Source organism: Dermacentor andersoni, chromosome 4 (assembly GCF_023375885.2).
Source record: "Dermacentor andersoni chromosome 4, qqDerAnde1_hic_scaffold, whole genome shotgun sequence".
Lineage (NCBI taxonomy): Eukaryota > Metazoa > Arthropoda > Arachnida > Ixodida > Ixodidae > Dermacentor > Dermacentor andersoni.
In genome coordinates, this window is record NC_092817.1 from 53205308 (window position 1) to 53230295 (window position 24988).

General features: G+C 47.1%; 1 protein-coding gene across 6 annotated transcripts in view; it reads right to left on the reverse strand.

The window, feature by feature from the left end:
* Window positions 1–208: 208 nt before the first annotated feature.
* LOC126537167 (beta-1,4-galactosyltransferase 4-like) overlaps window positions 209–24988 on the reverse strand; it is a 41677-nt gene continuing 16897 nt past the window's right edge. For 4 of the 6 annotated variants that reach the window (XM_055073765.2, XM_055073768.2, XM_072287835.1 and 1 more), the window contains 6 exons: window positions 19143–19417; window positions 14239–14471; window positions 12201–12391; window positions 11568–11690; window positions 4748–4843; window positions 209–672 (listed from right to left, as the gene is read on the reverse strand). In XM_055073765.2, coding sequence (XP_054929740.1) covers window positions 495–672; window positions 4748–4843; window positions 11568–11690; window positions 12201–12391; window positions 14239–14471; window positions 19143–19417 — 1096 coding nt within the window. In that variant the 3' untranslated portion in view covers window positions 209–494. The remainder of the gene's footprint in view (window positions 673–4747; window positions 4844–11567; window positions 11691–12200; window positions 12392–14238; window positions 14472–19142; window positions 19418–24988) is intronic. The other 2 variants (XM_072287836.1, XM_072287837.1) reach the window with 2 other exon arrangements.

Here is a 24988-nt window from a genome sequence, read left to right on the forward strand (position 1 = left end):
AGGTTGTCATGTATTCGTAAGTCCTCACTGACTTGACTTACCTTGCGATAGTGTTCTTCGCGAATAAGGCCGTGACTGTATATGTTCTACGTTGTACAAAGGGATTAACAGTTCGCCAACAGCCACGTTCCGCAGTCGTTTATGCTGCTTCAATCATACCAAACTGATGGCAAGCCAACGGAATCTGTATTCTCTAATTGTCAAAAAATTTTACAGTTACCACAGTGTATTGTGCCAGTGCACCCAAAGCTGTTCCAACGCGCTGAACAATTCACAAAACGCACGTTTGTTCTCTTAATACGACTGTATTGAAGATTGCACAATAAATTATATCGCAAACGTTTCTGTGTATGCCATCATACATGCTTGATAAAAGGGGTATCACCGCACACGCAAAAGTAGAAGGGAAGGGGGGGGGGGGGGACACGAAACAAACGTCGACAAAACACTGCAAGATCCTCGCTCGCACGCGCTCGTTCTTCGTATAGCGTTGGTCACGTGTGCTTGCTTTCTTTCCTTGTTTCTTTTTCTGGCTCGGACGCCGTGTGCGCAGAGAGGTCCACGATGACGTGCGTGTAAAGCTTCTTGAAGACAATGTCGAGCACACTGTACTGAAGTGTGTTGAGGCCGTCCTTGAAAATGCGGAAGAAGCTGCGCCTCAGGAGCCGGAACCTGAAAGGAATAAATGAAGAGAAATTAAAGTGAGCTCGTGCTCCGCCGAGTGCTCGCAGCCATGCTTTTGCTTAATTCCCGAGAACACCGAGTTTCTCTTCGTACTGCAATGAGAAAAACGAATTGCCTCAATTCTGCCACATCAACACCCTTCGCTGCTTTCCTTTATACCATCTGCCTGGACGGTAACACTGCAGTTGGTAATCATCTGCATGTAGATTCTCCCCATAACATCTCTGGTGGAGGTGCGAGGTCAGCTCGCTACAACACCGGAAACTGGATCTTCGCAGCGGACGGCACGTTGCTGCCTCCACAATGACCGATCAAGCGACCCAGTGTGAAGAACGGCCGTCACCAGTCACTCTCTTGCGCCCTCATGATCACGGGACATTCAACAGCGCAAACGGCGTAAACGCCGATGAGTGGCTGGCTATATGAGCGCATTAGCAGCAATAGCAAGTGAAACCCGACGATAATTCTTGCGAATGGCATATTCTGTTTGCGGGACACTGTGCGACTCTGGTTCGAGACACGTGAGAAAGATATGAAACGTTGGGACGTAAGTAAGCAGAAATTACGTGATCTGTTTGGGAAACCTATCGTACGACAACTACCGGCGTAGAAAGAACTCGCAATTCGCGCCGAGACGTCCACTGCAGAGCCGTACATTTATATTCAGGACGTACGTGTTGGCTCTGTGCCGCAAGGTCGACAAGGACATGCCTGATGCGGACGAAGTCGGACACGTACTGAAAGGCACAGCCGATGACGCTTTCAATCTGCTACTTCGTAATAATTGTTCTACAGTGGAGTTGGTCATCCCGGAATGTCGTCGTTTTGAGCAGGCAAAAAGTCAGCTTATTACTCACCGCTTCGACCGACTTCCGATACGGCTGCCACGTCCTCATGCGAAGGTTTACTCACGCTACGTCAAATGCCAGCTCCAGAAAACGTCATCAGGATCGCCCGTCGAGAATTCGAGGCCATGAAACCCGTTACTCTTTATGACGATATGCCGTGACCTGGCTACTATTTCACTAATTCAGGCCGCGCTTCGCCAAAAGGTCGCGAATATGGGCATTTTACGTGCCTTTCTTTACGGTATAATGCTGCTCCTCACTCAGTCTCTCCAGTTGGCGCTGCTGCTACACCGAACACGACCTTCACGCCACGTTCTCGTAATCCAGATGAATGGCGCACGCTGGATGACCGGTCCATCTGCTTAACATGCTCGAGGATTGGACACTTCGCACGCGATTGCTGCAGCCACTGGCGCACGTCATACCGACGAAACTTTGTAATCGGTGGCTCCCGGAACGTGCACGATCTGCTCCGTTGTTCCGTCCTGGGGCCTCCAAGTGCTGAACGTCTTTCTAGGGAAAACCGGACCAGCCGCTCATCATCACTCCATCGCCGTCAGTCCCGCTCGCCCCAACCTCGCCGCTCTCGGTCTCCCTTCGACCAACAGCGAAAACTTGCCGCTGTAGCCCCTGGAGGTGACGCTGCATTTACGACCCGGCCTGAAAATCCTACGATTGTCCCTCCTACACGATGAAACCTCATTGAAGTTCTGGTTGATGGTGTGGCAGTTACTGCTCTTGTTGATATACCGGCGCAAAAATCTCTGTAATGAGCTTGAACCTCCGCCGCCGCTACCTCCAAGAAGCCCTGACGCCCGCGGCTTCACCTACCGTCTGAGTAGCCGACAAGAGGACACCTGCCGTGCTTGGAATGTGCACTGAACGCATCACCATTACTGGTAACCACACATCTGTTCTTTTTGCTGTCCTAGAACAGTGCCCCCATGACCTTGGAATTGACATACTGTCCACACACGCTGCCCTCGTCGACTGCTCCGCGTGACTACTCCGGCCAGAACTTCCGTCGCGTTCCGACAACATCGCTGCAAACGTCGTGGTCGGTGCTTGGACGATGACGACGACGGCAGTGTGGCTGTCTGGTATGCATGCGCTATCCCTACCATTTAAATGATGCAATGTTGTGCGCCTTCCCTTGTAAATATATCATCTGTATATAGATTCTCACCGTAACAACATGCATTGTCCCGTTGTCGTGACGGCGTAGAATAATACGCTCTCAAAAGCGCGGTTTGAGAATGTTAACTCTTTATTGGGCGAACCTGCGCCCAGCAAAACAAGTGGCGCTCAAAGCTCAACGACAGCGGCGAGCACAGCCGGCGATTGCCGAAAATATGGTCAGTGGGTTAAGTGTGTCGGCTTTTCGGCTTTTACATGACTGGTCGAAGGTTCCAGCGTAATCGCTAGTGCCCGCTGTTGTGATTCGGATGTCCGAACGGTCATTAAGTTTCCGTGGCTGGTGATGTGCCAGGTGCCGGGCAATCGAGAGAGAGGTCCGGGGCGACGTCCAAGAGATGAGAAAAATGGTTTATTTACAAATTGACATGGTGATTGTTTACATGTACGAGCACGAGCACGAGCACGATTATGAGCACGAGTAGGAGCACCCCTCCCCCCACGAAAGTCAAGGTCCACTTTTTAAGCACTTCTTTCTCCCCTTTCTCTCGTCGGGGAAATTTACTGTTCTCGGCCAACCACAATCGTTGAATCATTCGCAAAATCTCGCCATTGACATCGCATCGTTCTGCCGTATATACAGTTGCCCGAACGCCACCGCATACGAGGCAGCGACGTGGCAAACTGGGAACTTAATGCCGAAGTCGTTCCCACCGAAGTTCTCGACGTTGGCCCCTTTAATAAATTAGTGGGCCATACCGTGACGCTCCACTTGTCAGGGTCATCTTTCGGTAGAGTGGTATTCACGGTAGTCATTGCTTCCACGAAGGGTGGCGGCTGTTGTCGCTTCGACGTGAGCGCCTTTATTTGTGTGTCACAGCCTATGTTGAGTCCAGTCTAGTCCAGATGGGCGCTCGTCTCACCCGTCAGCTTTGGTGACGCTGATCTAGTCGCCAGCTCCCTTGTCCCGAGAAAACGGCGATGCAGCGTGAAGAGCCTCTCATAGCTGCACGCTTGCCGGTGAAGGATTAATCGTGGAGAGGGGATGGAAGGTATAATAATGCTAAATGCCAATCGTAACACCGCGTTCCTTCCAGAAAGTACTACGCAATTCGCGTCGCGCATACAATCAGATTACGAAATTCAGTGACTACAGACAACGGATGGGACTATCAACATCATTCAATAAACTTCTGATACATGCAGGCGCGTCCTGTGCTGAGCGACAACGTTGAACATTTGATAGCGGATGAAATGCAATCTTGGAGAACAGGGTAAATAAGTACACCTGTCTTTATATATATCAGGAGGATGTAGGAGATCAATGGGCCAGTTGTAATTTGGAGAACAATCAGGCGTTGTTAACTTGAAGTTTGTCTGTGTCAACGGTTTCGAGAGTGCAACTCACTGTTGCGCTCACTGGAACTAACTATAGTAGGTCCCACCAGCGGGACGCCGCACGAAGAAATTCGAGAATGGATCCCACCAATGCTTCGCAATAAAATGTTGGCTAAGTTTGCAGGGGAGATCAAAGCAAACGAAATGTTGCGATCATGGCCGCGATGCAACTGTGCGAGGAGGCGAGCTGTGCTTCCCACAGCACAAGCTCTCTACAACAGACTCAACCATCAGGCGCCTCTCAGGGGACATTCTTCCCTTGTGCTTTCCAGCTGGCCGGCTTAACCAGCACTTGCAATATCGGCGTTGATTGCGAACGCTGTATAGTCAGAATGCATGCACAACTTACTGCGTTTTTTTTCAATATTCGCGCTGCTAGAACAAATGTCTGCGGGCCGACTCAAAATTCGCGGAAACATCAAAATGAAAAAGCCCGCTTTGTCAAAATTCCTCTTCAAACACAAAATTCCTCAAATTAACTTTATAGAAGCTGATGGCCTGGAGCAAGCAGCACCGCGACTTCTGAAATCCCTGTAACAAAGTCCTCCCACACAATTTTTTTTTAAATCTGCCCTAATATTTTTTTCTTTTCTTTTTTCCGCAAGGTTGCGCGGCCTCTTACATTGCCCTTGATAACTGATGCCTCTTGCCCACGAGAACAGATATCATTGTTTAGAACTTACCGTTCGGGATTTCGGCGCACGTCGACGTGTTTGAGGGAAGTGTACCGGCCGACAGTGCAGTCATTACGCACTATATTGAAGCCGCTAAACCGCAGCCTGCAAGAAAGTGAAACCAAGCTTTGTTGTGTCTACTATATTACACATGTTCTGTCGGTCTCAATTTAATCATGCCAAAGTAAAGTATGCGTGTACTTTTTTTCTCGACTCGTATGACGCTCTCTCCTGTAAAGATTGTTGGCCTATCGCAGCCAGCGCGCTGCACAGGGAAGAGCACGGAGCCGCAGCAAGCTCCTATAGTTTCGGTTTCACCCGTTCTGATAGCCGAAATTCGTTGTGCCACAATTCCACATTGATTCGAGAGGCGCGGCTTTGCGTTCACTGCAGCCTCCTATAGTTTCGGTTTCGCCCGCTCTGATAGCCGAAATTCGTTGTGCCACGATTTCGCGCGTAATCGCAATTTTCCATATCCAAAAGTTGATATGGCTTACGCAGATAGTTTGCTTCAATTTCCCAATTACAATGAGCCCTCTGAAAATAAATGTTCAAAAGGTACTTATTAACTTTTTATTTAATTAGCGAATAATTGCCACCTAGCACTCGTCATTCCGTGGTCGGCACTGCTGGCGGCATGTCTCCGAAGGAACCGCCCTCATATTTGAAAATGCCTATATTTAAATGTTACTTAAATTATTGATAGAAACACCCTGCACAGTACACAAGAAATGTATCTGCCATGGAATACGAGACAACTACTTATCACTATAGTAATGACTAATAATAGCTACAAACTGCATATTATGAAGTCGAGGGTTCGACGGAAACCCGTCTGGTCGGGATGAAGCATGAAGCAATAAAACGACGAACACCGACCAAAAGAAGTGCTAAAAAAGGAATAAATCTAAAAGACGTTTCGGCTTCCCTGCGGAAGCCTTGTTCACAATGGGATGAAGCAAAGTTCACGGAAGCTTATGTATACTTCATAACGTGACGTAGGCAGCGCGTGTATGACAGGGGGAGGGTTCCCTCATTTCGACTGAGCGTGTGACGTGTTTTTTGTATCTCCCAGTGATTCCAGATACAGTCGCGATTTCAGGCTTCTTTCTTGGCCGATAACTCTCGAGCGATTCCAGTCAATCTGGAGATACAAAAAACACTTCACATGCTCAATCGAAATGAGGGAACCCTCCATCCGTCATACACGCGCTGCTTACGTCACATTCAGCTTCCGTGAACTTTCCTTCATCTCATTGTGAACAAGGCTTCCGTATGCACGCCGAAACGTCTTTTAGATTTATTCCTTTTTCAGTACTTCTTTTGGTCGGTGTCCATCGTTTTATTGCTTCAAACTGCGTATTAGTTGATTACTCCTTAAAAATTTATGCTGGAATTCTAACAAGAAATTCTTAGTTAAAAGAAACTCGTTGTTAAAGTGTGCAGTAACGTGCTGCAGTATTTTGCAGCAAGAGACTGCATACAGCAAGCGAAATCTATCATTAATTTTCTGAATAGATATATCCATATATAATGTATTTTCTTGTTCTTCAGTACTGCTTGGGTCCGACTGCGGCATGCAGTATGTATAAGTACAAAATATATACAGGTTGTCCCAGATAAGTCGAGCTAATGTTTTAAAAATGAAAGGCACTCCGGACGCGAGTTGAACCGAATGCCTAATTTTGGCACTGGCCTAGAGTTACTCGGGCTATTTTTTATTTTCCCTTTAACTAAAGTATTAGTTTTGTTTTAATTAATCAACTTTTCAAATATTGGCTGCCAACCCCAAGTGGAATACGTAAAGTTCTAGAGCACTTTGAGAAACCACTCAATAAATTGTTTCCAACACGATATATCTCACGTGGTCCTTTCTTCTGCGTTCCAAAGAAAGCCAGCGAAACATGAAAAAAGAATACCACGTGACGGCGCGCTTGCGCACTGTTATTGTGCTGCTCTCAAGCGTGCTATGGATGAAGAAGGTCGACTGCAACGAGACTGGCCCACGACAGGGCATTTGCACAATCATGCGATAAGAGCGGCATGCCCAAATACCTACACCAGACATAACGCCCGTTCTTGTTGTCGTCATGCTCTGGTATCTTTAGGGTGCTTTAATTCAGGCCAGCATTGGGAACAGTCTACGTAGACAGCTAAGGAGACAGCTTCGAGACCAAATAAATTAACGCGTCTGGAACCGTCCAGCAGACGATGATAACGCGCCTTCGCGACGTGATGTCACCTCGTGGTAAGGGGATAAAGCTAAGTATATATTATTTCTCAACCATATAAAGCCAAGATGCAATGGCTACGTTTACAAATACTCGACGTAGGCGGGTCGAGTCAGAAATCGGGCTAGCCGATCCAGGCGTGACCACGTTTACATGATATCGCCAATATCGCTTCTGACGAATCTTGATAACGACGGCACACAGCTTCGAGCAGAAGACATCAACGCGTTCGAACAGGGCTTCCAGTTCACGCTGCCGTCTGCAACAACTCTATTTCATGGATCTTATCGCTACGGTGAGGTTGCACTGCGCAGTGCTTGTCTTGGCCTTGTTCTGATACTATTCCCGCTGTCGGCGCATAAATCGCGACGCCAATGTGGTCCCACGAAAGTCTCGTCGCTAGCGGGCGCGACCCATCCGCGTTTACATGCATGCACGCTGCAAATGGGTTGGGCTGGAACAACCTATCCCATGCATTCGGGCTGAATCAGCGGGACTCGATGCTCGTTCATCCCCATCGGCAAGCGCTTACATGAACTCGACAGGCATATTCCAGCCCGTCAAGCCTTGACTTGACTAACTTCTGTCGGGCTCACGTAAACGCCATGAATGGAGCCAAGGAACATATTATTTCTGTGTTTTAACTCCTTGCGCGTGCGAGCCTATATGAAGAACACAACGTGACTTACATTAGGCGCACAGTAAATCGTGGTTACGTTTTCTGGTGCGCGGACGACCTTCCCGCCGAGTTTCCAGGCCTCTTGCTGAGCCACCGTCTTATTGAACAGCTACATAACCTGCGTCGTTTCTGACTTTGACGTTGTCTTCGCAAAGCTGCCATCTTTGAACGAGACTGTGGAACGAGGCTTTAGATGGCCGCTGTCTGGCCACTTAGCCGTCTATACACAGCGAGTACTGGAATAGAGCCTTGCAAACCAAACTCGTTGGTGTCAATGTCGCGAGGTGCTGCGCTTTTAGGTTCAATGCGCGCACATACTTTAACATTGTATGATTTTTGTATGTGTTTTAAGCTCTCTTCGCCGTTGATACTTTGTAGGCGCTCTGTGTGTGTCTACAGAAATCGACCTCACAAGCTATCTCGAGTAAGAATTTTGTTTCAGCACTCCTTTCATGTGTACTACAAGGAAATTATATATATATATATATATATATATATATATATATATATATATATATATATATATATATATATATATATATATATATATATATATATATATATATATATATATAGGTTTTTCATAACTCGCCGTGGTTGCGAAGTGGCTTTGGTGTTGCGCTGCTAAGCCCGAGGTCGCGGGATCAAATTCCGGTCGCGGCGACGGCATTGCGATGGGGGTGAAATGCAATAATACCGTATATTGAGGGCATGTTAAGGAACCCCATTTGGTCAAACTTAATTTGGAGTTTCTACGTATTCATAAAAGCTTTCGACTTCCTGGTCATCATGACTAGATGTAGGAGCGTAGACCTGTACAACCTTCATTTTGTACCTCTTATTAAGTTTCACAACAAGACATGCCACCCTCTCGTTAATGCTATAGAATTCCTGTATGTTACCAGCTATTTCCTTATTAATCAGGAATCCGACTCCTAGTTCTCGTCTCTCAGCTAAGCCCCGGTAACACAGTACATGCCCGCTTTTTAGCACTGTATATGCTTCTTTTGTCCTCCTAACCTCACTGAGCCCTATTATATCCCATTTACTACCCTCTAATTCCTCCAATAACACTGCCAGACTCGCCTCACTAGATAGCGTTCTAACGTTAAACGTTGCCAGGTTCAGATTCCAATGGCGGCGATGGGTAAAGTCAAAACAAAATACACTATACTGATGGGCGACTTCAATGCCAGGGTAGGCAAGAAGCAGGCTGGAGACAAGTCAGTGGGGGAATATGGCATAGGCTCTAGGAATAGCAGAGGAGAATTATTAGTAGAGTTTGCAGAACAGAATAATATGCGGATAATGAATACCTTTTTCCGCAAGCGGGTTAGTCGAAAGTGGACGTGGAGGAGCCCGAATGGTGAGACTAGAAATGAAATCGACTTCATACTCTGCGCGAACCCTGGCATCATTCAATATGTAGACGTGCTCGGCGAGGTACGCTGCAGTGACCACAGGATGGTAAGAACTCGAATTAGCCTAGACTTGAGGAGGGAACCAAAGAAACTGATACACAAGAAGCCAATCAATGAGTTAGCGGTAAGAGGGAAACTAGAGGAATTCCGGATCAAACTACAGAACAGGTATTCGGCTTTAACTCAGGAAGAGGACCTTAGCGTTGAAGCAATGAACGACAATCTCATGGGCATCATTAAGGAGTGCGCAATAGAAGTCGGTGGTAACGCAGTTAGACAGGAAACCAGTAAGCTATCGCAGGAGACGAAAGATCTGATCAAGAAACGCCAATGTATGAAAGCCTCTAATCCTACAGCTAGAATAGAACTGGCAGAACTTTCTAAGTTAATCAACAAGCGTAAGACAGCGGACATCAGGAACTATAATATGGATAGAATTGAACAGGCTCTCAGGAACGGAGGAAGCCTAAAAACAGTGAAGAAGAAACTAGGAATAGGCAAGAATCAGATGTGTGCGTTAAGAGACAAAGCCGGCAATATCGTTACTAATATGGATGAGATAGTTCAAGTGGCTGAGGAGTTCTATAGAGATTTATACAGTACCAGTGGCACCCACGACGATAGTGGAAGAGAGAATAGCCTAGAGGAATTCGAAATCCCACAGGTAACGCCAGAAGAAGTAAAGAAAGCCTTAGGAGCTATGCAAAGGGGGAAGGCAGCTGGGGAGGATCAGGTAACAGCAGATTTGTTGAAGGATGGTGGTCAGATTGTTCTAGAGAAACTGGCCACCCTGTATACGCGATGCCTCATAACCTCGAGCGTACCGGAATCTTGGAAGAACGCTAACATAATCCTAATCCATAAGAAAGGGGACGCCAAAGACTTGAAAAATTATAGACCGATCAGCTTACTGTCCGTTGCCTACAAAGTATTTACTAAGGTAATCGCAAATAGAATCAGGAACACCTTAGACTTCTGTCAACCAAAGGACCAGGCAGGATTCCGTAAAGGCTACTCAACAATAGACCATATTCACACTATCAATCAAGTGATAGAGAAATGTGCAGAATATAACCAACCCTTATATATAGCTTTCATTGATTACGAGAAAGCGTTTGATTCAGTCGAAACCTCAGCAATCATGGAGGCATTACGGAATCAGGGTGTAGATGAGCCATATGTAAAAATACTGGAAGATATCTATAGCGGCTCCACAGCCACCGTAGTCCTCCACAAAGAAAGCAACAAAATCCCTATAAAGAAAGGCGTCAGACAGGGAGATACGATATCTCCAATGCTATTCACAGCATGTTTACAGGAGGTATTCAGAGGCCTGGAGTGGGAAGAATTGGGGATAAAAGTTGATGGAGAATACCTTAGCAACTTGCGATTCGCTGATGATATTGCCTTGCTTAGTAACTCAGGAGACCAATTGCAATGCATGCTCACTGACCTGGAGAGGCAAAGCAGAAGGGTGGGTCTGAAAATTAATCTGCAGAAAACTAAAGTATTGTTTAACAGTCTCGGAAGAGAACAGCAGTTTACGATAGGTAGCGAAGCACTGGAAGTGGTAAGGGAATACATCTACTTAGGGCAGGTAGTGACCACGGATCCGGATCATGAGACTGAAATAACCAGAAGAATAAGAATGGGTTGGGGTGCGTTTGGCAGGCATTCTCAAATCATGAACAGCAGGTTGCCACTATCCCTCAAAAGGAAAGTGTACAACAGCTGTGTGTTACCAGTACTCACATATGGGGCAGAAACCTGGAGGCTTACGAAAAGGGTTCTGCTGAAATTGAGGACGACGCAACGAGCTATGGAAAGAAGAATGATGGGTGTAACGTTAAGGGATAAGAAAAGAGCAGATTGGGTTCGGCAACAAATGCGGGTAAACGACATCTTAGTTGAAATCAAGAAAAAGAAATGGGCATGGGCCGGACATGTAATGAGGAGGGAAGATAACCGATGGTCACTAAGAGTTACGGACTGGATTCCAAGGGAAGGGAAGCGTAGCAGGGGGCGGCAGAAAGTTAGGTGGGCGGATGACATTAAGACGTTTGCAGGGACAACATGGCCACAATTAGTACATGACCGGGGTAGTTGGAGAAGTATGGGAGAGGCCTTTGCCCTGCAGTGGGCGTAACTAGGCTGATGATGATGATGATGATGAATTTGGAGTTCCTTGACTACGGCGTGCCTCATAATCACATCGGCGTTTTGGCATGCAAAACCTCAGAATTTAATATTTTTGTTTTGGCCAGGAAAACTGCACGCCACTCAGCACTGGTTAAGTGGTGCCTAGCGCTTCTCCTTGCTATCGCGGTGCTCGCTAAGCGAATCTATGTAGACATTATGCGTTGACAGCACGCACGAGTAGTCACAACAGTGCGTCTACAGCATGCACAACAGTGCTCATCATGGCGGCGTCTAGCATATATATATACAGTGAAATGCGCTATAGTCTGCGCTGCAGCAATCAACACTGAGTAATGTACCGGATGGACATGTCGTCGTCCTCGCCGCCCCATCCCCAGAACACGTTTGAGAAGCCGTTGACCTTCTCCATGTGGTCGCTGCGCAGGGCACACACGCCTCCAAAGATGGTCGCGTAGAACGGCCTGCGTGCAAAACAGCTTTCGCCCGTTTAACAATCCTGTGGTATGCCACAGCTCGTAGAAAAAGAAAGAAGTGAAGAAGAAAGTGAGGTGAACAAAAAAAAAAAAGAAGACGCAAAATCGAAACACATTTCCTGGCGCCACCTTAAGGCTTCCCACCCAGCTGCTTGTGGAACCACCTAACATTTACAGCATCTGCTCGGGATTATAGTAATTGCTTACACAGAGGAGGAACGGTTACATTCGACTTCGAAGAGACCAGAGCATAAACGTATGGTTCGGTCACTTTCTCGGTACAAGAACGGTTCAAAATATGTGACGTCACGCTGCCGCATTGAGGCGGGCAGTTTTATGAGCGAAATTGCAAAGGGGAAAATTAATCTTTTTATTTTCCTCCTTTAAAACGTTCCGCCAGATAACTTTATACGAGTGGCCTTCTGAAAAAAAAAACTTAACAAAACTGAATCAGTTTTTTCTCGCTCTTTATCTAAGACTCAATGTTATATAGCTCACTTGTATTTCTGGTAGTCGAGGCAGGTGGTCATGTGGAGCGGGCCTCCGTCCTTGCAGGCGTACTCGTTGCGCTTGTTCTCCGGCAGCAGGTCGACGTCATGGAAGATGAAGCAATCGTAGTCGTCCATCGCCTTGGCTATCTCGTAGCCCACGTTGAGCAGCTTTGCGCGGTTGAAGTCTCCCGTGCCGTTCTGCGCGAAAGAGCGGCGTTGAGTGAGCGATGACATGCGTAATGACGGCGGTTGCTCGTATAGGCGACAAATGTATAGCATTTGTGTTGAGAGGTTGCCCGAAACACCGCTGCTGTTTTGTCATACGCACACCGTACAGTGCGCTTAGGTGTCAAGAAAAAAAAAACGTTTCTTGGCCCCAGCTATACGCCAAGTTACTCCCTAGAGGAGGAGGAGGAAAAACTTTATTTGCTCTAATTGGTTAGAAATTTGCGGAGGCAGATGCGGTCGGCCGTCAAAAACACCGACACATGGCGTTGGGCGCCTGCGACTATCCCAGAGTTTCACCAAGTACATGGTCACTACGTATTAGCGACCAGTTTCGGCGTGCAACATCACCGTCAGGGTAGTGTTGCGTTCTCCAGGGTAGCGTATTCCACCGCTGCCAAGTTATGCGACGTCTCTTTCTCGAAGCTCGATCGACGTTACTATTGGGTAGCGTGGCGTTGTCGGCAGGCTGCAGGCGTCCGGTAGACCATGACAATTAGGCAGGGACGCGACGACTTCTAGTGCGAACCTTGCACGGTTTATTCAACGGTTGGTGAAAGATAAGAAGAAGCGAATGAAGTGGGGGGGGGGGGGGGGGGGGGGGGAGTACATTGCGGGGCCCTTTAAATACGCCCACTAAAATCGTAGGCGGGATCTTGCTTACGTCAACGTCACGTGACATGCACTGAGTCCCATGGTGCTTGGCGGCGGCACCCTCTTTCCCAGGACGATGTTTTCCCGAGCTTGCCTCCGCTGGGGGCAACCCGTGGTTCCTGGGGATCGTAGGCAGCTGATCTCTTCTATTACGCGCGTCGCTGGTTCGCGGAAAGGGCGTCTGGTTGTGGATGGGCGATTGATCCATTACCCCAGTTGACGTCTTCACAAGCGTGCCTCCGCTGGCGGCAGCCTGGGAGTCCTGTCTGGTTCGCGGAAAGGGTTTTCACGCGCACACACAAAGGGGCCTGTGAACACTGCGGGGCGTCCGCCAGACTAGCAACCATTCGAGACAACCATAGAAAATTGGGAATCCACCCTTCGTTTCGATGAGGCATGGTGGTAGAGCATCCTTTTTGACCGGGGTGTTACACGCCAACCGTAACAGTAGCCACAGTGTTTTCGTAACGATCGAGTCTGGCGGCTTATTATGTTCATTATACGATTTTTTTTCTCGATCATGCATTCTTACGGGAGAGTGGCGCCTTGTCAGATACTGGACATAAGCTCTGCGCGCCAGATCTGCACTAATGCGGAGATTGCTCTTTCTTTCACTCTCACTCACACACTCACTCTCTCATGCATTCTATCATTCCATTGAATTTCGTATCGTTTCCGATATTCCGTAAGAGTGGTAATAGATTTTTTTTTCTTGTCCGTAAACGTATTACATCTTGCGGAATAGCGGGCTACCGGACACGTAAACGTAAACGGTCTATAGAGTTGCTGACGCCATCCTTTGGCGCGAGGTTTCATCGGGGAGGACGGAGTGGTCATTGCAGTAACCAACCATATTCTGTTATAGCTGCTGGTGTAAAGTGTCGGCAGTGGCGTAACCGTTAACAGGAAAAGCGCCCTTTTAATTTTTCTTCCGCAAGGACACCCATGTCACAGGAAAAGGTGTCTAACTCATCATGGTTGGACAAAACGTCACGAGGTGTCGCTACCTGTGTTGTTGCTGCCATCCGCGTCCACCTTACTTCGCTGTTCCGTGAAAGTTAAAACGTTTACGGACTATAGCTAAAACCGTCTAGTATACGGATGGTCAAAACTTCTGCGACCGCGTCAAACGGAACGTTTCCGTGACGTTCTGCGACGGTGCCGACCTGCTCCACAAGGTAGATGGCGTAGTCGAGCTGCTGTCTCTGCAGGAACGGGTGCATGTGCTGCAGGAAGGCTCGCAGGTTGTCCAGCCTGTCCCGGTAAGGCACCACGAGAGCCACACGCTGCCTGGCCTTGCAGTGGGTCGGGAACCAGCGGCCGCCGGGCTTCAGATGCGGCATCGCTTTCTCCAGTTCCTCGAGCGGTGGGCCCTTCCTCTGGATCTTCAGTATGTCGCCTGCGGTGAGTGACGCCGATAAGCGAGAAAGCGCGGGATTGGGCGAGACGGTGGATGCAGTGTTCGGCGTAATCGTTAACGAGCACCAAGATAGGTAGGACATCGGCAACAGGTAGTTGTAGTACAGTCGAAGGGAAATGTTTCTGGGCTACAGGCGCAACGAAAACTGTCCAACCGCGAAACGGCCGTCTAGTGTGAAAGCGCCTTCGCCATGTCTTGAAAACTTGTTTTGACAGCGAAATTAGCGTTTTTAATTGAACTCACGTGAGTAGAATGGCGTATAAATCTCCGTTGGTACGCTGAAACGAGTGAAAGTAGTGACGAAATTTCTGGCTATATATATATATATATATAGTCATATCTTAAGAAGCCAACAAACACTGACACCAAGGACAACACAGGGGGAATCACTTGTGTTTAATAAATGAAATAAAGAAGCGATAAATTAATGGAAATTAAAGTGGATGAAAAAACAACTTGCCGCTGGCGGGAACCGAACCCACAACCTTCGCAAATCGGGCCCCTCTGCTAACCCCCTTTCTTCTCGTTCATATATATATATATATATATATATATATATATATATATCCAGAAATTTCTTTCAGGGGGAGCTAACGCTGCCGTTCGGCCTCCTTCCTATAGAATTCGTCGAGGAATCAAATACATGAATAATAACTGCATTGACGTTGCTAAGTATGCTGCAAACGAATTCTTGAGCGCTACGCACTGACAAGAGAAGTAAAATATGTATTTTTCATAAAAGAATATATTCGTATCTCCCAAAAGTGGTGCGAGAGATAACTTATATCAATGCTTCCATGTTTTTCGTCTCTTTAATTAGTAAAGAAAATATCACAGGAACTTTAGAACTACGTGAGTTCGAAACCAGCAAAGCAGTGCATGCCGCTGATATGAAAACGTAAGGCCCATAAGATGAACAAGTAGAGGACAGATATTTTAATGAAACTTTGTCATTCAAGAACCAAGCTTGTTTACATTTTTGTACATATGCAACGGCCAGATAAAACTCAAAGACGTTGTCCTTCGTTCCAATGTATTGCGCAGGAGCAGCTGTCACCGGTCGTGTATTGTGAGCAATTGCACCGAAATTATAGCCCCAACAGAGAGCAGATATAAAGATCAGGGGTTCTGCAAAATATACATTAGAAATGCGAAGATACAGTAGAATATACAAATGCGAAGATATAGCTCGATAAAAGGCAAGAAAGTGTCAATGGATACAAAGTTCACTGCATGTATAGACAAAACCTCGCAACAAGATATTTAAATACACGTGTAAGTCTCCTATAAATGTACGCACCTAAGCAAAATGTTACTGTTTATAATGCGTCAAACAAGGCAAATAAACATGTTGCTCAATCACAGATTCACATATCACTAGCCAGAAAGCGTCCAAATCTCTGCCAGGCCAAAATTCACTCGGCCAGAGAAAAACGAACGCGCACCGAAGTGCGCCGCGTGGCGGTCGGGGCATTATGAGAAAAACGCATACGCTCTGGCTGGCGCTGGCAGCCTGCGGTTAGTGAGAACAAGAAAATTGAAGAGGCTCAATGTGTCCGCGCGAATAAAACTCAAATTAGAAAAAAATAAATAAGAGCGTAGTTACTATTGCAGGCTTTAGTGTCTTTATGTGGATGCTTTGGCACAGGTGAAAAAAATGTTGATATTATTTCCTGTGGCATGACGGCACAAATGAACCACCACAACGCTTCGTCTCATTGGAGCTCGCAGCGTGCCTTGTCAAGTTGCTTGATAGTGTGTTGATTTGGCGTGTCTCGTTGTGTGGTCCGATGCACGACTTTGGAAAAGTCAACGCATCTTTGGCATCAAATATTTATAAGAACATTAAACTGAGAAAGTTCCGGAATTGGATATCTAAAGTACGACTTTGGAAATGGCAATGCACCTTTCGCATCAAAAGTTTATGAGAACTTTATACCCATAAGGTTTTGGAATTGAAATCCATGCGCTCCGTAGATTCCGCGGCTTCCGCGAGATGCCGCGACGAGCCCGCTCGCCATCACAACGCTCTTGAAACTTTGCGCTTGGAGGGGGCTCCTTGCGTTATGTGACTCCAGGTGCATAGGTGTCGCCACGAAATCCAGCCCGAGTTGCAACGTTCGCGCCAAAATATCTTTTCGAGCGTGGAAAAAGCATTCCAGACAAAATCCAGAATGATTTCCGGCGCCGAGTGTTGTTTTGGTCGGCGGTACATGATGGATGGATGGATGGATACAACTTTCTTGTACGTCCGGCAAGGTTTAACGCGACCCGGGCTCAGGTCTCCCACGGGGGAACGTCAAGGCCCTGCCTCAACGCCGCCTCACGCGCTTGCTGGACTGCCCACGTCTGGATTCCGAGGTCTGAGCTGCGCAGAGCAGTGGCCCACCACAAAAAAATTCAGGGGGGGGGGAGGTCTGAAGCCCCATAGCCCCCCCCCCCCCCCCATCTACGCCTCTGGCTGAAACTGACTGCAGCGACGTCGCATCTACATGATGTCGTGCTTGGCGCGTGGTCTACTGACGCTGGCATGCGCGGGAGCCTTAATATGTGGGCATATGTTAACTAATTTCAGTTGAAGCTAATTTATTCATTACCTCGTGTTTATCAGAAGTTTCTTCGGGTCAGATCGTACATATGTAATCTGCTGAGCTTGAAAGCGCCATGTATGACGCATATAGGCGTGTCGTTACTCGGATCTTGTACACATCCTGCCACCCGGGGTGTGGCGGCTTCGAAACTTTTGACATGGTGCATTGTCATATACGAGTGATCTCTAACAATGAAAATAGATTTTTGAAAAATAGGATTTAACGATGTGGTGGTGCTTTCTTCACTATTTGTTCTTTCAGCGCGACGGACATTAGCCATTTCAGTGTGACTGACGTACCGGCACGTTTTCGCGCTTCTGTCCCGCCATCTCACTGACGTCAGTAGGAATGCGAGGACCATACCAAGAATGAATTTTCCGTCATCCGTGCAGTTCTTTTTCTTTTCATTCTGCATAACAAAAAAAAATGTGGTGTTCGCTTTATAATATCGGAGAAACAAACCCGACGCTGGAGCTACATCACGTCCAAGAAACACGACACTGTAAGGGTTCCACAGTCGAACAGCCATCGCCGTCAATCAATTCTTTAACTTCTTATTTACTCGTTCTAACACAAATGTTGCCGTGGGCCGATTGAAATGGTGCACGCCGCTGAAATCCAAAGCAATTTATGCGACTTTAAGAATGACACCTGTAGATAAGATATCCGTTGACGAAAATTCCCCTTTTCCCGCTTCGATTAAGTCCCCCTCCAATACTACAATTTTGATGATATTGTTAAAGCCAGTAACGAAAGAAGTTAATGGACAAATGTTATACTAATTACCAAGATTAATTACCAAACGTACTGCAACGGCTATTCAACGTGTGTAGTGTCCGCCATGCTAGAAGAATATTAGCGAAGAAAGCATCATGGAATCAGTGAAACCGCATTTAAAAACAACCTATTTTCTTTAAAATAGGGTAAATAGAAATAGTATTTGCAGCAAAGTTGAAGTTAGCGAAATCTATGTGCAGTTTTCTGCACATATTTCGACCAAAAAGTCAGCGTGATGATTGCCGCACAGGGTGAGGAGCAGACGAAGCATTCGCTCCCCGCTGCCAGCGCTCTTCATGACAGCATCGTCCCAGTGCGAACGACGCTATCAGCCGCGGGGGCAAAGTGCACGCGAAAACGTGGCTGGCTTCGCTTAATTTGTACCGCCGATGTGAAAATATCGTCGATGCGGCGTGAAACCGTATGATTCGTCGCCGACTCCCAAATTTATCAAAGTGAATTGTTTTCTTATTCAGATTTGCTTTTTTTTTCGGTTGCCCGATAATTTGGAAAATTCTGTGGCACCTTTCCGCGTAAATCAATCGGCGGATCGGCGACTGTACTTATTTGGATAAAAAGGTCGAATTTCAATATAACCAAATTTTGATATAACGAAGCAAATTGCCAATTTTACCTACTTCGTTATATCGAGGTTTAACTGCATTAATTCTTTAGAATATCAACATGTACTTTGGAAGTAGTGCTGGCACGACAAGTGAAGGAACGTTTATGAATACGGGAGCTATAGCACCCGTATATTATATGTATGCTATATTTGATTATAAAGTTCAATTATAGTTCATTGATTATGAACCGTCTACCAGAAGCTTTCGGACCTGTGGCCGGGTCATGCAAACGGACGCCTGCATTACTTTGTTCGCTTCAAATATTCAGAGATTGAAGGTGGCATAGTCATTTTACAAAATTTAAGAGCACCCTGCAAGCTGCAGAGGTTTGTCACTCACACCTTGCACACACCTGGTCACTCGCGAAGCGACATCGAATTTTTTTATAAAGCCAGTGCATGACCCATGCAGTGCCCAAATTATATCCGTATTATTAACGCTGCCAGGTGAACACTAGGACTAGGAGTTCAGCTATAGAGAAACGCCTTTCCGCACCAGCATTTTTAAACGTACGCTGTAGTGACAATGAAACTTCAGCTGAATAATCGCCCCAAAGGCATTAAAACACTGTGTCGCCAAGGTCATCCACTTTCAGTAGTCGATTGAGACGGCAGGCCAGACGGTGGAATGTTTATGACTACAGGTGCTAAACTTACTGCCTTGTCCCCAGTCCACCGAACAGAACTCGGAACGAGGTGCGGCCTGCTCCTTGCGGGCAAGTGTCGCGTGCCGCTGGCCAACGGAGGGCTCGACGACGTTGTGGCTCTGTCGTGCAGTGACCGCGTGGCCGAACGCGACAGCACGGCCGACGGCCGGGGCTGCACCGACGCACCCGATCAGCAGCTGGATCACGCCGACGCCGAGCACGCGGAACGCTGTGCTCCTTGCTCCGCCTAAATTAGCTGCTGACTTTAAGATCAGCGGCAGATACCTGGAAGTAACATAGTAGCGATGCAGCAAGGACCCGTATTCACACAAAAAGAAATGATTAAGCCAGAACTCTTCGTAAAAGTATAGATACCAGCCAATAGCAATGTCGGACATCTTATTAGCAAAAGCGACCAGCCAATAGGAGAGAGCACTTGCGAATGAAAATGTTTGTAACTTTGGTCCAAGGATGTTTTGTAATTATCACTAAACTGAATGTTGCGTCGTCCAGGGAGATCGCCGGCTCGTTTTAGATAAAATTTCGAGCTAGGCCGCATTTGATGGTTCATCGTTTCGGCCAGGTCACAGTAGATTTCTCCGTAACGCAGTACTTACACCAAGAAACTTCACAAGAATCTTGGACCTTGGTCGAGCCTTATAAGCCTATAAGTCGTCGTTACCCCGGAGCTCTTTAGCTGTATATATGACATGACTGCTCGATGAAAGCGCCGAGGAGCATTCGGCGTATACGAAGGCCGCCTAGCGCCAACCACGGTTTAATAGAGCAGAGCTGCCTGCCGCTATGCGTTACATAATCATGCCTAAATGAAGTTGTACCATTTTAGTGGCACGCGCTCGCAGTTGGAAACATATCGCTGCGGCCAGGAACTCATATCAACTCGTCGGTGACGGAGCTAAGCATACAACTCAGTGATGTCGGAAGCGGCGCGCATGGCTACATCTTCACATACTCGGCCAGGAAACTCGTAGGCGAGCAAGCAAACGTTTCCGTCACCATCAGTACTTCTTTCACAGGACGAGAATCAAAGGGAAGGCTCGTCCGCTTCTGCCGACGCAGCACCGTGCTGGTAACATATATGGTGTCTTAGTTTGCGGATAAGGAATACGTGTTTACAAGCCTGGGCTTACAGAGAGAGAACCATCTGGGTGCAAGCTTCTTGATGATGATGATGATGATGATGATGATGATGATGACGACGACGACGACGATGATGATATCTAGCACTCGTGTCCCTTTAATTGCAAGAGTCTCCATGTTAGAATACGAGTTTAGTTTTCCGCCCATATGCGATACCCAGATACTTTAGGGACTCTACCTGTGAATGGTTATCTGATCATATACTAATCATAACTATCGTCCCGGAAAGCGGGAAGACAAGGACAGCACTTTTGTTTAAGCTTAGTGACAGATGAAGGTTATGAAGCCGCGCTTCTAGAGTACAAATGTATGCATGCAAAGACAGGTAAATGGAATTGATGTCTCTCGCTGCCACGAAAAATGCAATGTCGTCTGCGTATACATACAGGTGCATATCCTGGCGCAGTGGAACTGAACTCATTAACATGTTTAAATAATACAGGAGACAGAATAGCCCCTGGGGCCCTCCTCTTGTTTGCTCGTACTTGTCGGAAAAAAAGCCGTTTTGAAAACATTGAAATTTTCTGTTAAGTATTCAGAAATTCATGCCGTTATATATATAGGAAAATACTACGACTGTAACGTGTCCAGCAGTAGTGGGTACTCGAGATTATCATAAGCATTAGCTATGTCAAAATTCGCTAATACACTAAATTCTTTCCTATGCCGAGTAAGTTGGATACAGCTTTCCAAGTCTACATGCGCACGCCAAATGGAAAGACCAGGCCGGAAATTTATTTGACTTGGACTCGGCAACGCCTTTTCTAATATATGATCCGTCATGCGGCGGCACAGGGTGTCATATTTTTTAGAATATACATACCTTTCTTTTTTATAAAGACGCTATAAGCGCAGCAAACATGGCATTTTTGTCAAGAAGATCGTAGGCGGGATGGACATACTTTGCCGCTAATAACGTGAGTTTAAGAACAATAATTAACAAAATCTATTAACGTTTTCATTAGTGCCTTATGGGTAGTTCGAAGTGGAAATTTGAAGGCAGTCACATTTTTGCATACACTCATTTAAAAAGAAAACTTAACATATCTAACCATGGTTTCAACAGTGTCGCTTTCTTCACTCTGAAATAATGCGGCTTGATGGCCTTTATCGTCAAATCTCGGTTCCCTGCAACGCCACTCGATGGCGCTGCCGTCAGCGCATCGCTTGCCTCACGGCTGTTTGAACCCACTGCTTGTACCCGCAATATCGCGGAAGTTTTGCCGCAGCGAGGTCATGCCTCGCCTTTCCCTTTAAACACATACTGTTAACTATCACGACGTGCTTATCCTTTCACAGGAGCGCCAGTGATGGTGACTCGCTTGGTGTGCTGCTGCGTGCCCGGTTGCACCAGTGTATGCTTAATAAATCGGCAAGCTCACAAGCATCTAAGAGAAGCGCAGTAGTTGAAACTAAAACGCTATAAAACATCCTTTACCCTGAAACGTCATGAAGGAAGCAGTGCCCTCACATCCCCGAGCGATCAGGCGAGCTCGAGATTGGGAGCGAAAACGCCATGCCCGCACCACAAATGACGCTTTCCTTGCGGCTTCCTTCCCACTTTGAGGGTACTGGCTTACGCTGTCTTGCCGAGCAGATAACTTGAGTAGCTGAGTATGTCGGCCACAGAGAGGTGAAGAAGTCGGCGACAGAAGCAGCTGAATGTCGAGACGGAAGTAGACAACTTGGACCACTGGGCATTTCAAAGAAGCTTTCACTACATAAGCGCGGTATCCACGAATTGTTTTTATTACATTTTACTCAAAATTTTCCCGTTTACTAATCTAAGTCAGTGCATCCGCAGTTATGCCAATTTGGGACCCAACGCAGAAAACGTCCTTTTGCTCTGTTAAAACGACTGTATTGCATACTGCGCAATAAATAATTTTGCTGGCGTTTTGTGGCACACGCCTTGTTATACATGCATGGTAAAAGAATTAGCACTACAACACAAGAAATGAATAGGTAACAAAAGAATTCTGGACGAAACGTTGCAGGATCGCCGCTCGCGTGCACGTTCTTCGTATTGGGTTGACCACTACGGCGTGCTTTTCTTTTTTCCCTTTTTCACTTGGGCGCCGTGTGCTGAAAAAGGTCCACCATGACGTGGGTGTAGAGCTTCTTGAAGACAATGTCGAGTACCCGGTACTTGAGGCTGTTGAGGCCGTCCTTGTAGATGCGGAAGAAGCTGCGCCTTATAAGCCGGTGCCTGAAAGAGTTGACGGGAATACAGGCAGCAGAACCAGCGAGTTGCAGTCTACGAGGGCGAATCGGAAAGTATTTGCCCCTATCTTTTATTAGCCAAAATAAGGTAGCAATTACAAGTACACGTACTATTCTACGTACCTTACACTATTTTATCCACACAGTCCCCACACCGGTTCAGACCATTTGCCTCATCGCAGCACTAAATTTGATATGCCGCTGTCGTCAGTCAGCGACGCACGCGGCCTCCCCGAACGCTTATTGTCATGCAAGTCTTCATTGTCTTTTGCGATCTCACAACTCCACTACTTCACACCTCTCAAAGCGAGACACCTTCCCCCGAAAGTGGTCTGCATTTCTCTGTGGATCTGGATGGGCGTTCGTCCGTTGCTCCGCAGAAAACGAATCGCACTTCGTTGCTCGTAGGCCGTGGACGTGTGAAACACAACCGCCATGTTCAACAACTGACAACAGCGCCGTGCCGTGGAGCTACGGGCAGATAAGGCCGGGCCGGTCCAAGAAAGGGCCACCGCTGTGAATGGATATGTTGATTTCACATTTACAGCCGTAATCTGGCTTTAAAAAATAGGGGTAAAGACTTTCTGATTCGCCCTCGTATATACAGCGAAGGTATATACGATATATACGTATATACATATATACACTGTGTATACGTATATACAGTGAGTGCACAAAGAGTCGAAACAGGAGTTTTTATTGACTGCCCGCACAAAGTGACCAGGAAGGCGCACAAAGTGACCCAGAAGGCTTTATTCGGGCATTGTAGAGAAGCTAATGCAATGCGGCCACGTATGCGCGAAGGCGAGCTTTCTGTTTTTATTTCTTTCCCCCGCACGCGCGGCGCCGCCAGTGCCACGGATGCGTAGTGTTTCTGTATATATACAGGGACACTACGGATGCGCGGAGGCTAGTGCCATCTGGTGGTGGTGCAAGGAACCCAGCGGCTCGTGCGGCGCGCGTTCTCCACTGTGATCGGTTGGCCTATTCGGCAAGAGAACAGCGGCACCGCAACAACCACGGTCATGAAACCCGGCGAGGTTCGCAAAGAAAAACTTCGCTTTTAAAAATGCGATCACGTGCGGTAGGGACTTGTGTTTGCAGGGGCTTTTAAAGCGAATAGCTTTATTTGGCTTGTTCGGCCGTTTTTCAGGTAGGTCGGTGGTACGACGGTAGGTCGGAAATGATCGAAATGTGCTATTCGCGTCCTGAGCATGAACGCATGTACCGTCGCACGATGCCGTTAAATACAATTTTTATTAAATTATTAGTATTAAGGCGTGTTTAAATGCAGCGCTACCGCGGTTACAAGACACTCACACCGGTCGCCTCTCTGCCTTAAAAGAACGATTTCACTATTTCTTCCTATCGCGATGCTGCATTTTCTTTTAAAGAGCCCCTCACAAGGCCCCATAGCAAATTTCTTTTATACGCTGGAAGTTGTTACGTGTCCTCTAGGAAGCGTTCTGCCGCAAAAATTTTTCAAATCGGCTCATTAATAGCTGAGACAGAAATATTTCAGTGCCGCGAACCCATGATTTCAGCAGGCGGGCTCCACTGCCAAGCGAGACGCTCTCTCCACTCGCCCCGTCTAGCGTTCGCAAGCGAAATTCCTTCCCTGCGTTCTCCCATACCGGACCTCGAGGATCGCGTGACGCATACGTCACAGGTCCCGCCTTAATTTTTTTTCTCCTCGCTTTTTTTTTTCCTGGGCTACGCATTTTTGCTGACCGCCCCGCGCGCGAGCTGTTGTCTCGTTCGCGCAGCGCACGATTTTGCGCGCTGTGCACAAGGAAACATGACTAGCGGTATCATTCAGTCCTACGCAAATACTGAGGCAGAACAAGCGGATCGCAGAGGGTGATCACGGCGCTGGAACACGGTAGAAAATAACATAGTTTCGGCACCTGCGCACGCGGCCGCACGACCGTTGAAACAAGCAGACGAAGCGGAAGTACATCTCTCTTGCTTCGGTGCGAAGTAAAACAAAAAAACACGCAGGCGTTTCGTTTGTGTGTTTGATTATTTCTCTAAACTTCAATTCGTCAATTCAAGAAACAGATTGCACAAATAACAGATGTCTTGAATAATTCTCGAAGTCACGTGTCACCACGAGCGACGTCACACTGCGGACACGATTACGTAGGCGCAGGGGCACGATTACGTCACCGTCCGGCTTGGAGCGCGGCGGCCGCGAGTGAATAGGGAAACGGCATTCGGATTGAAATTTCAGATCTTTCCGAGGCGCGTAGCGATGTAATACTTTGCAGACACGATTGTTATAGCGCAATGTATGCTCTGCGCTTGTCAACTCAAAATGGCCAGACCTGGTGAGGGTCCCTTTAAATTGCCTGTGGCAGATAGCGTAATTCTAGTCCATGAACAGGTCTACTCGAAGAGGCGTACATTACTCGCACAAAAAAATTGATGTGGATAATCGACTTGTTAAAGAAAATTCACTCATGTTTTTTT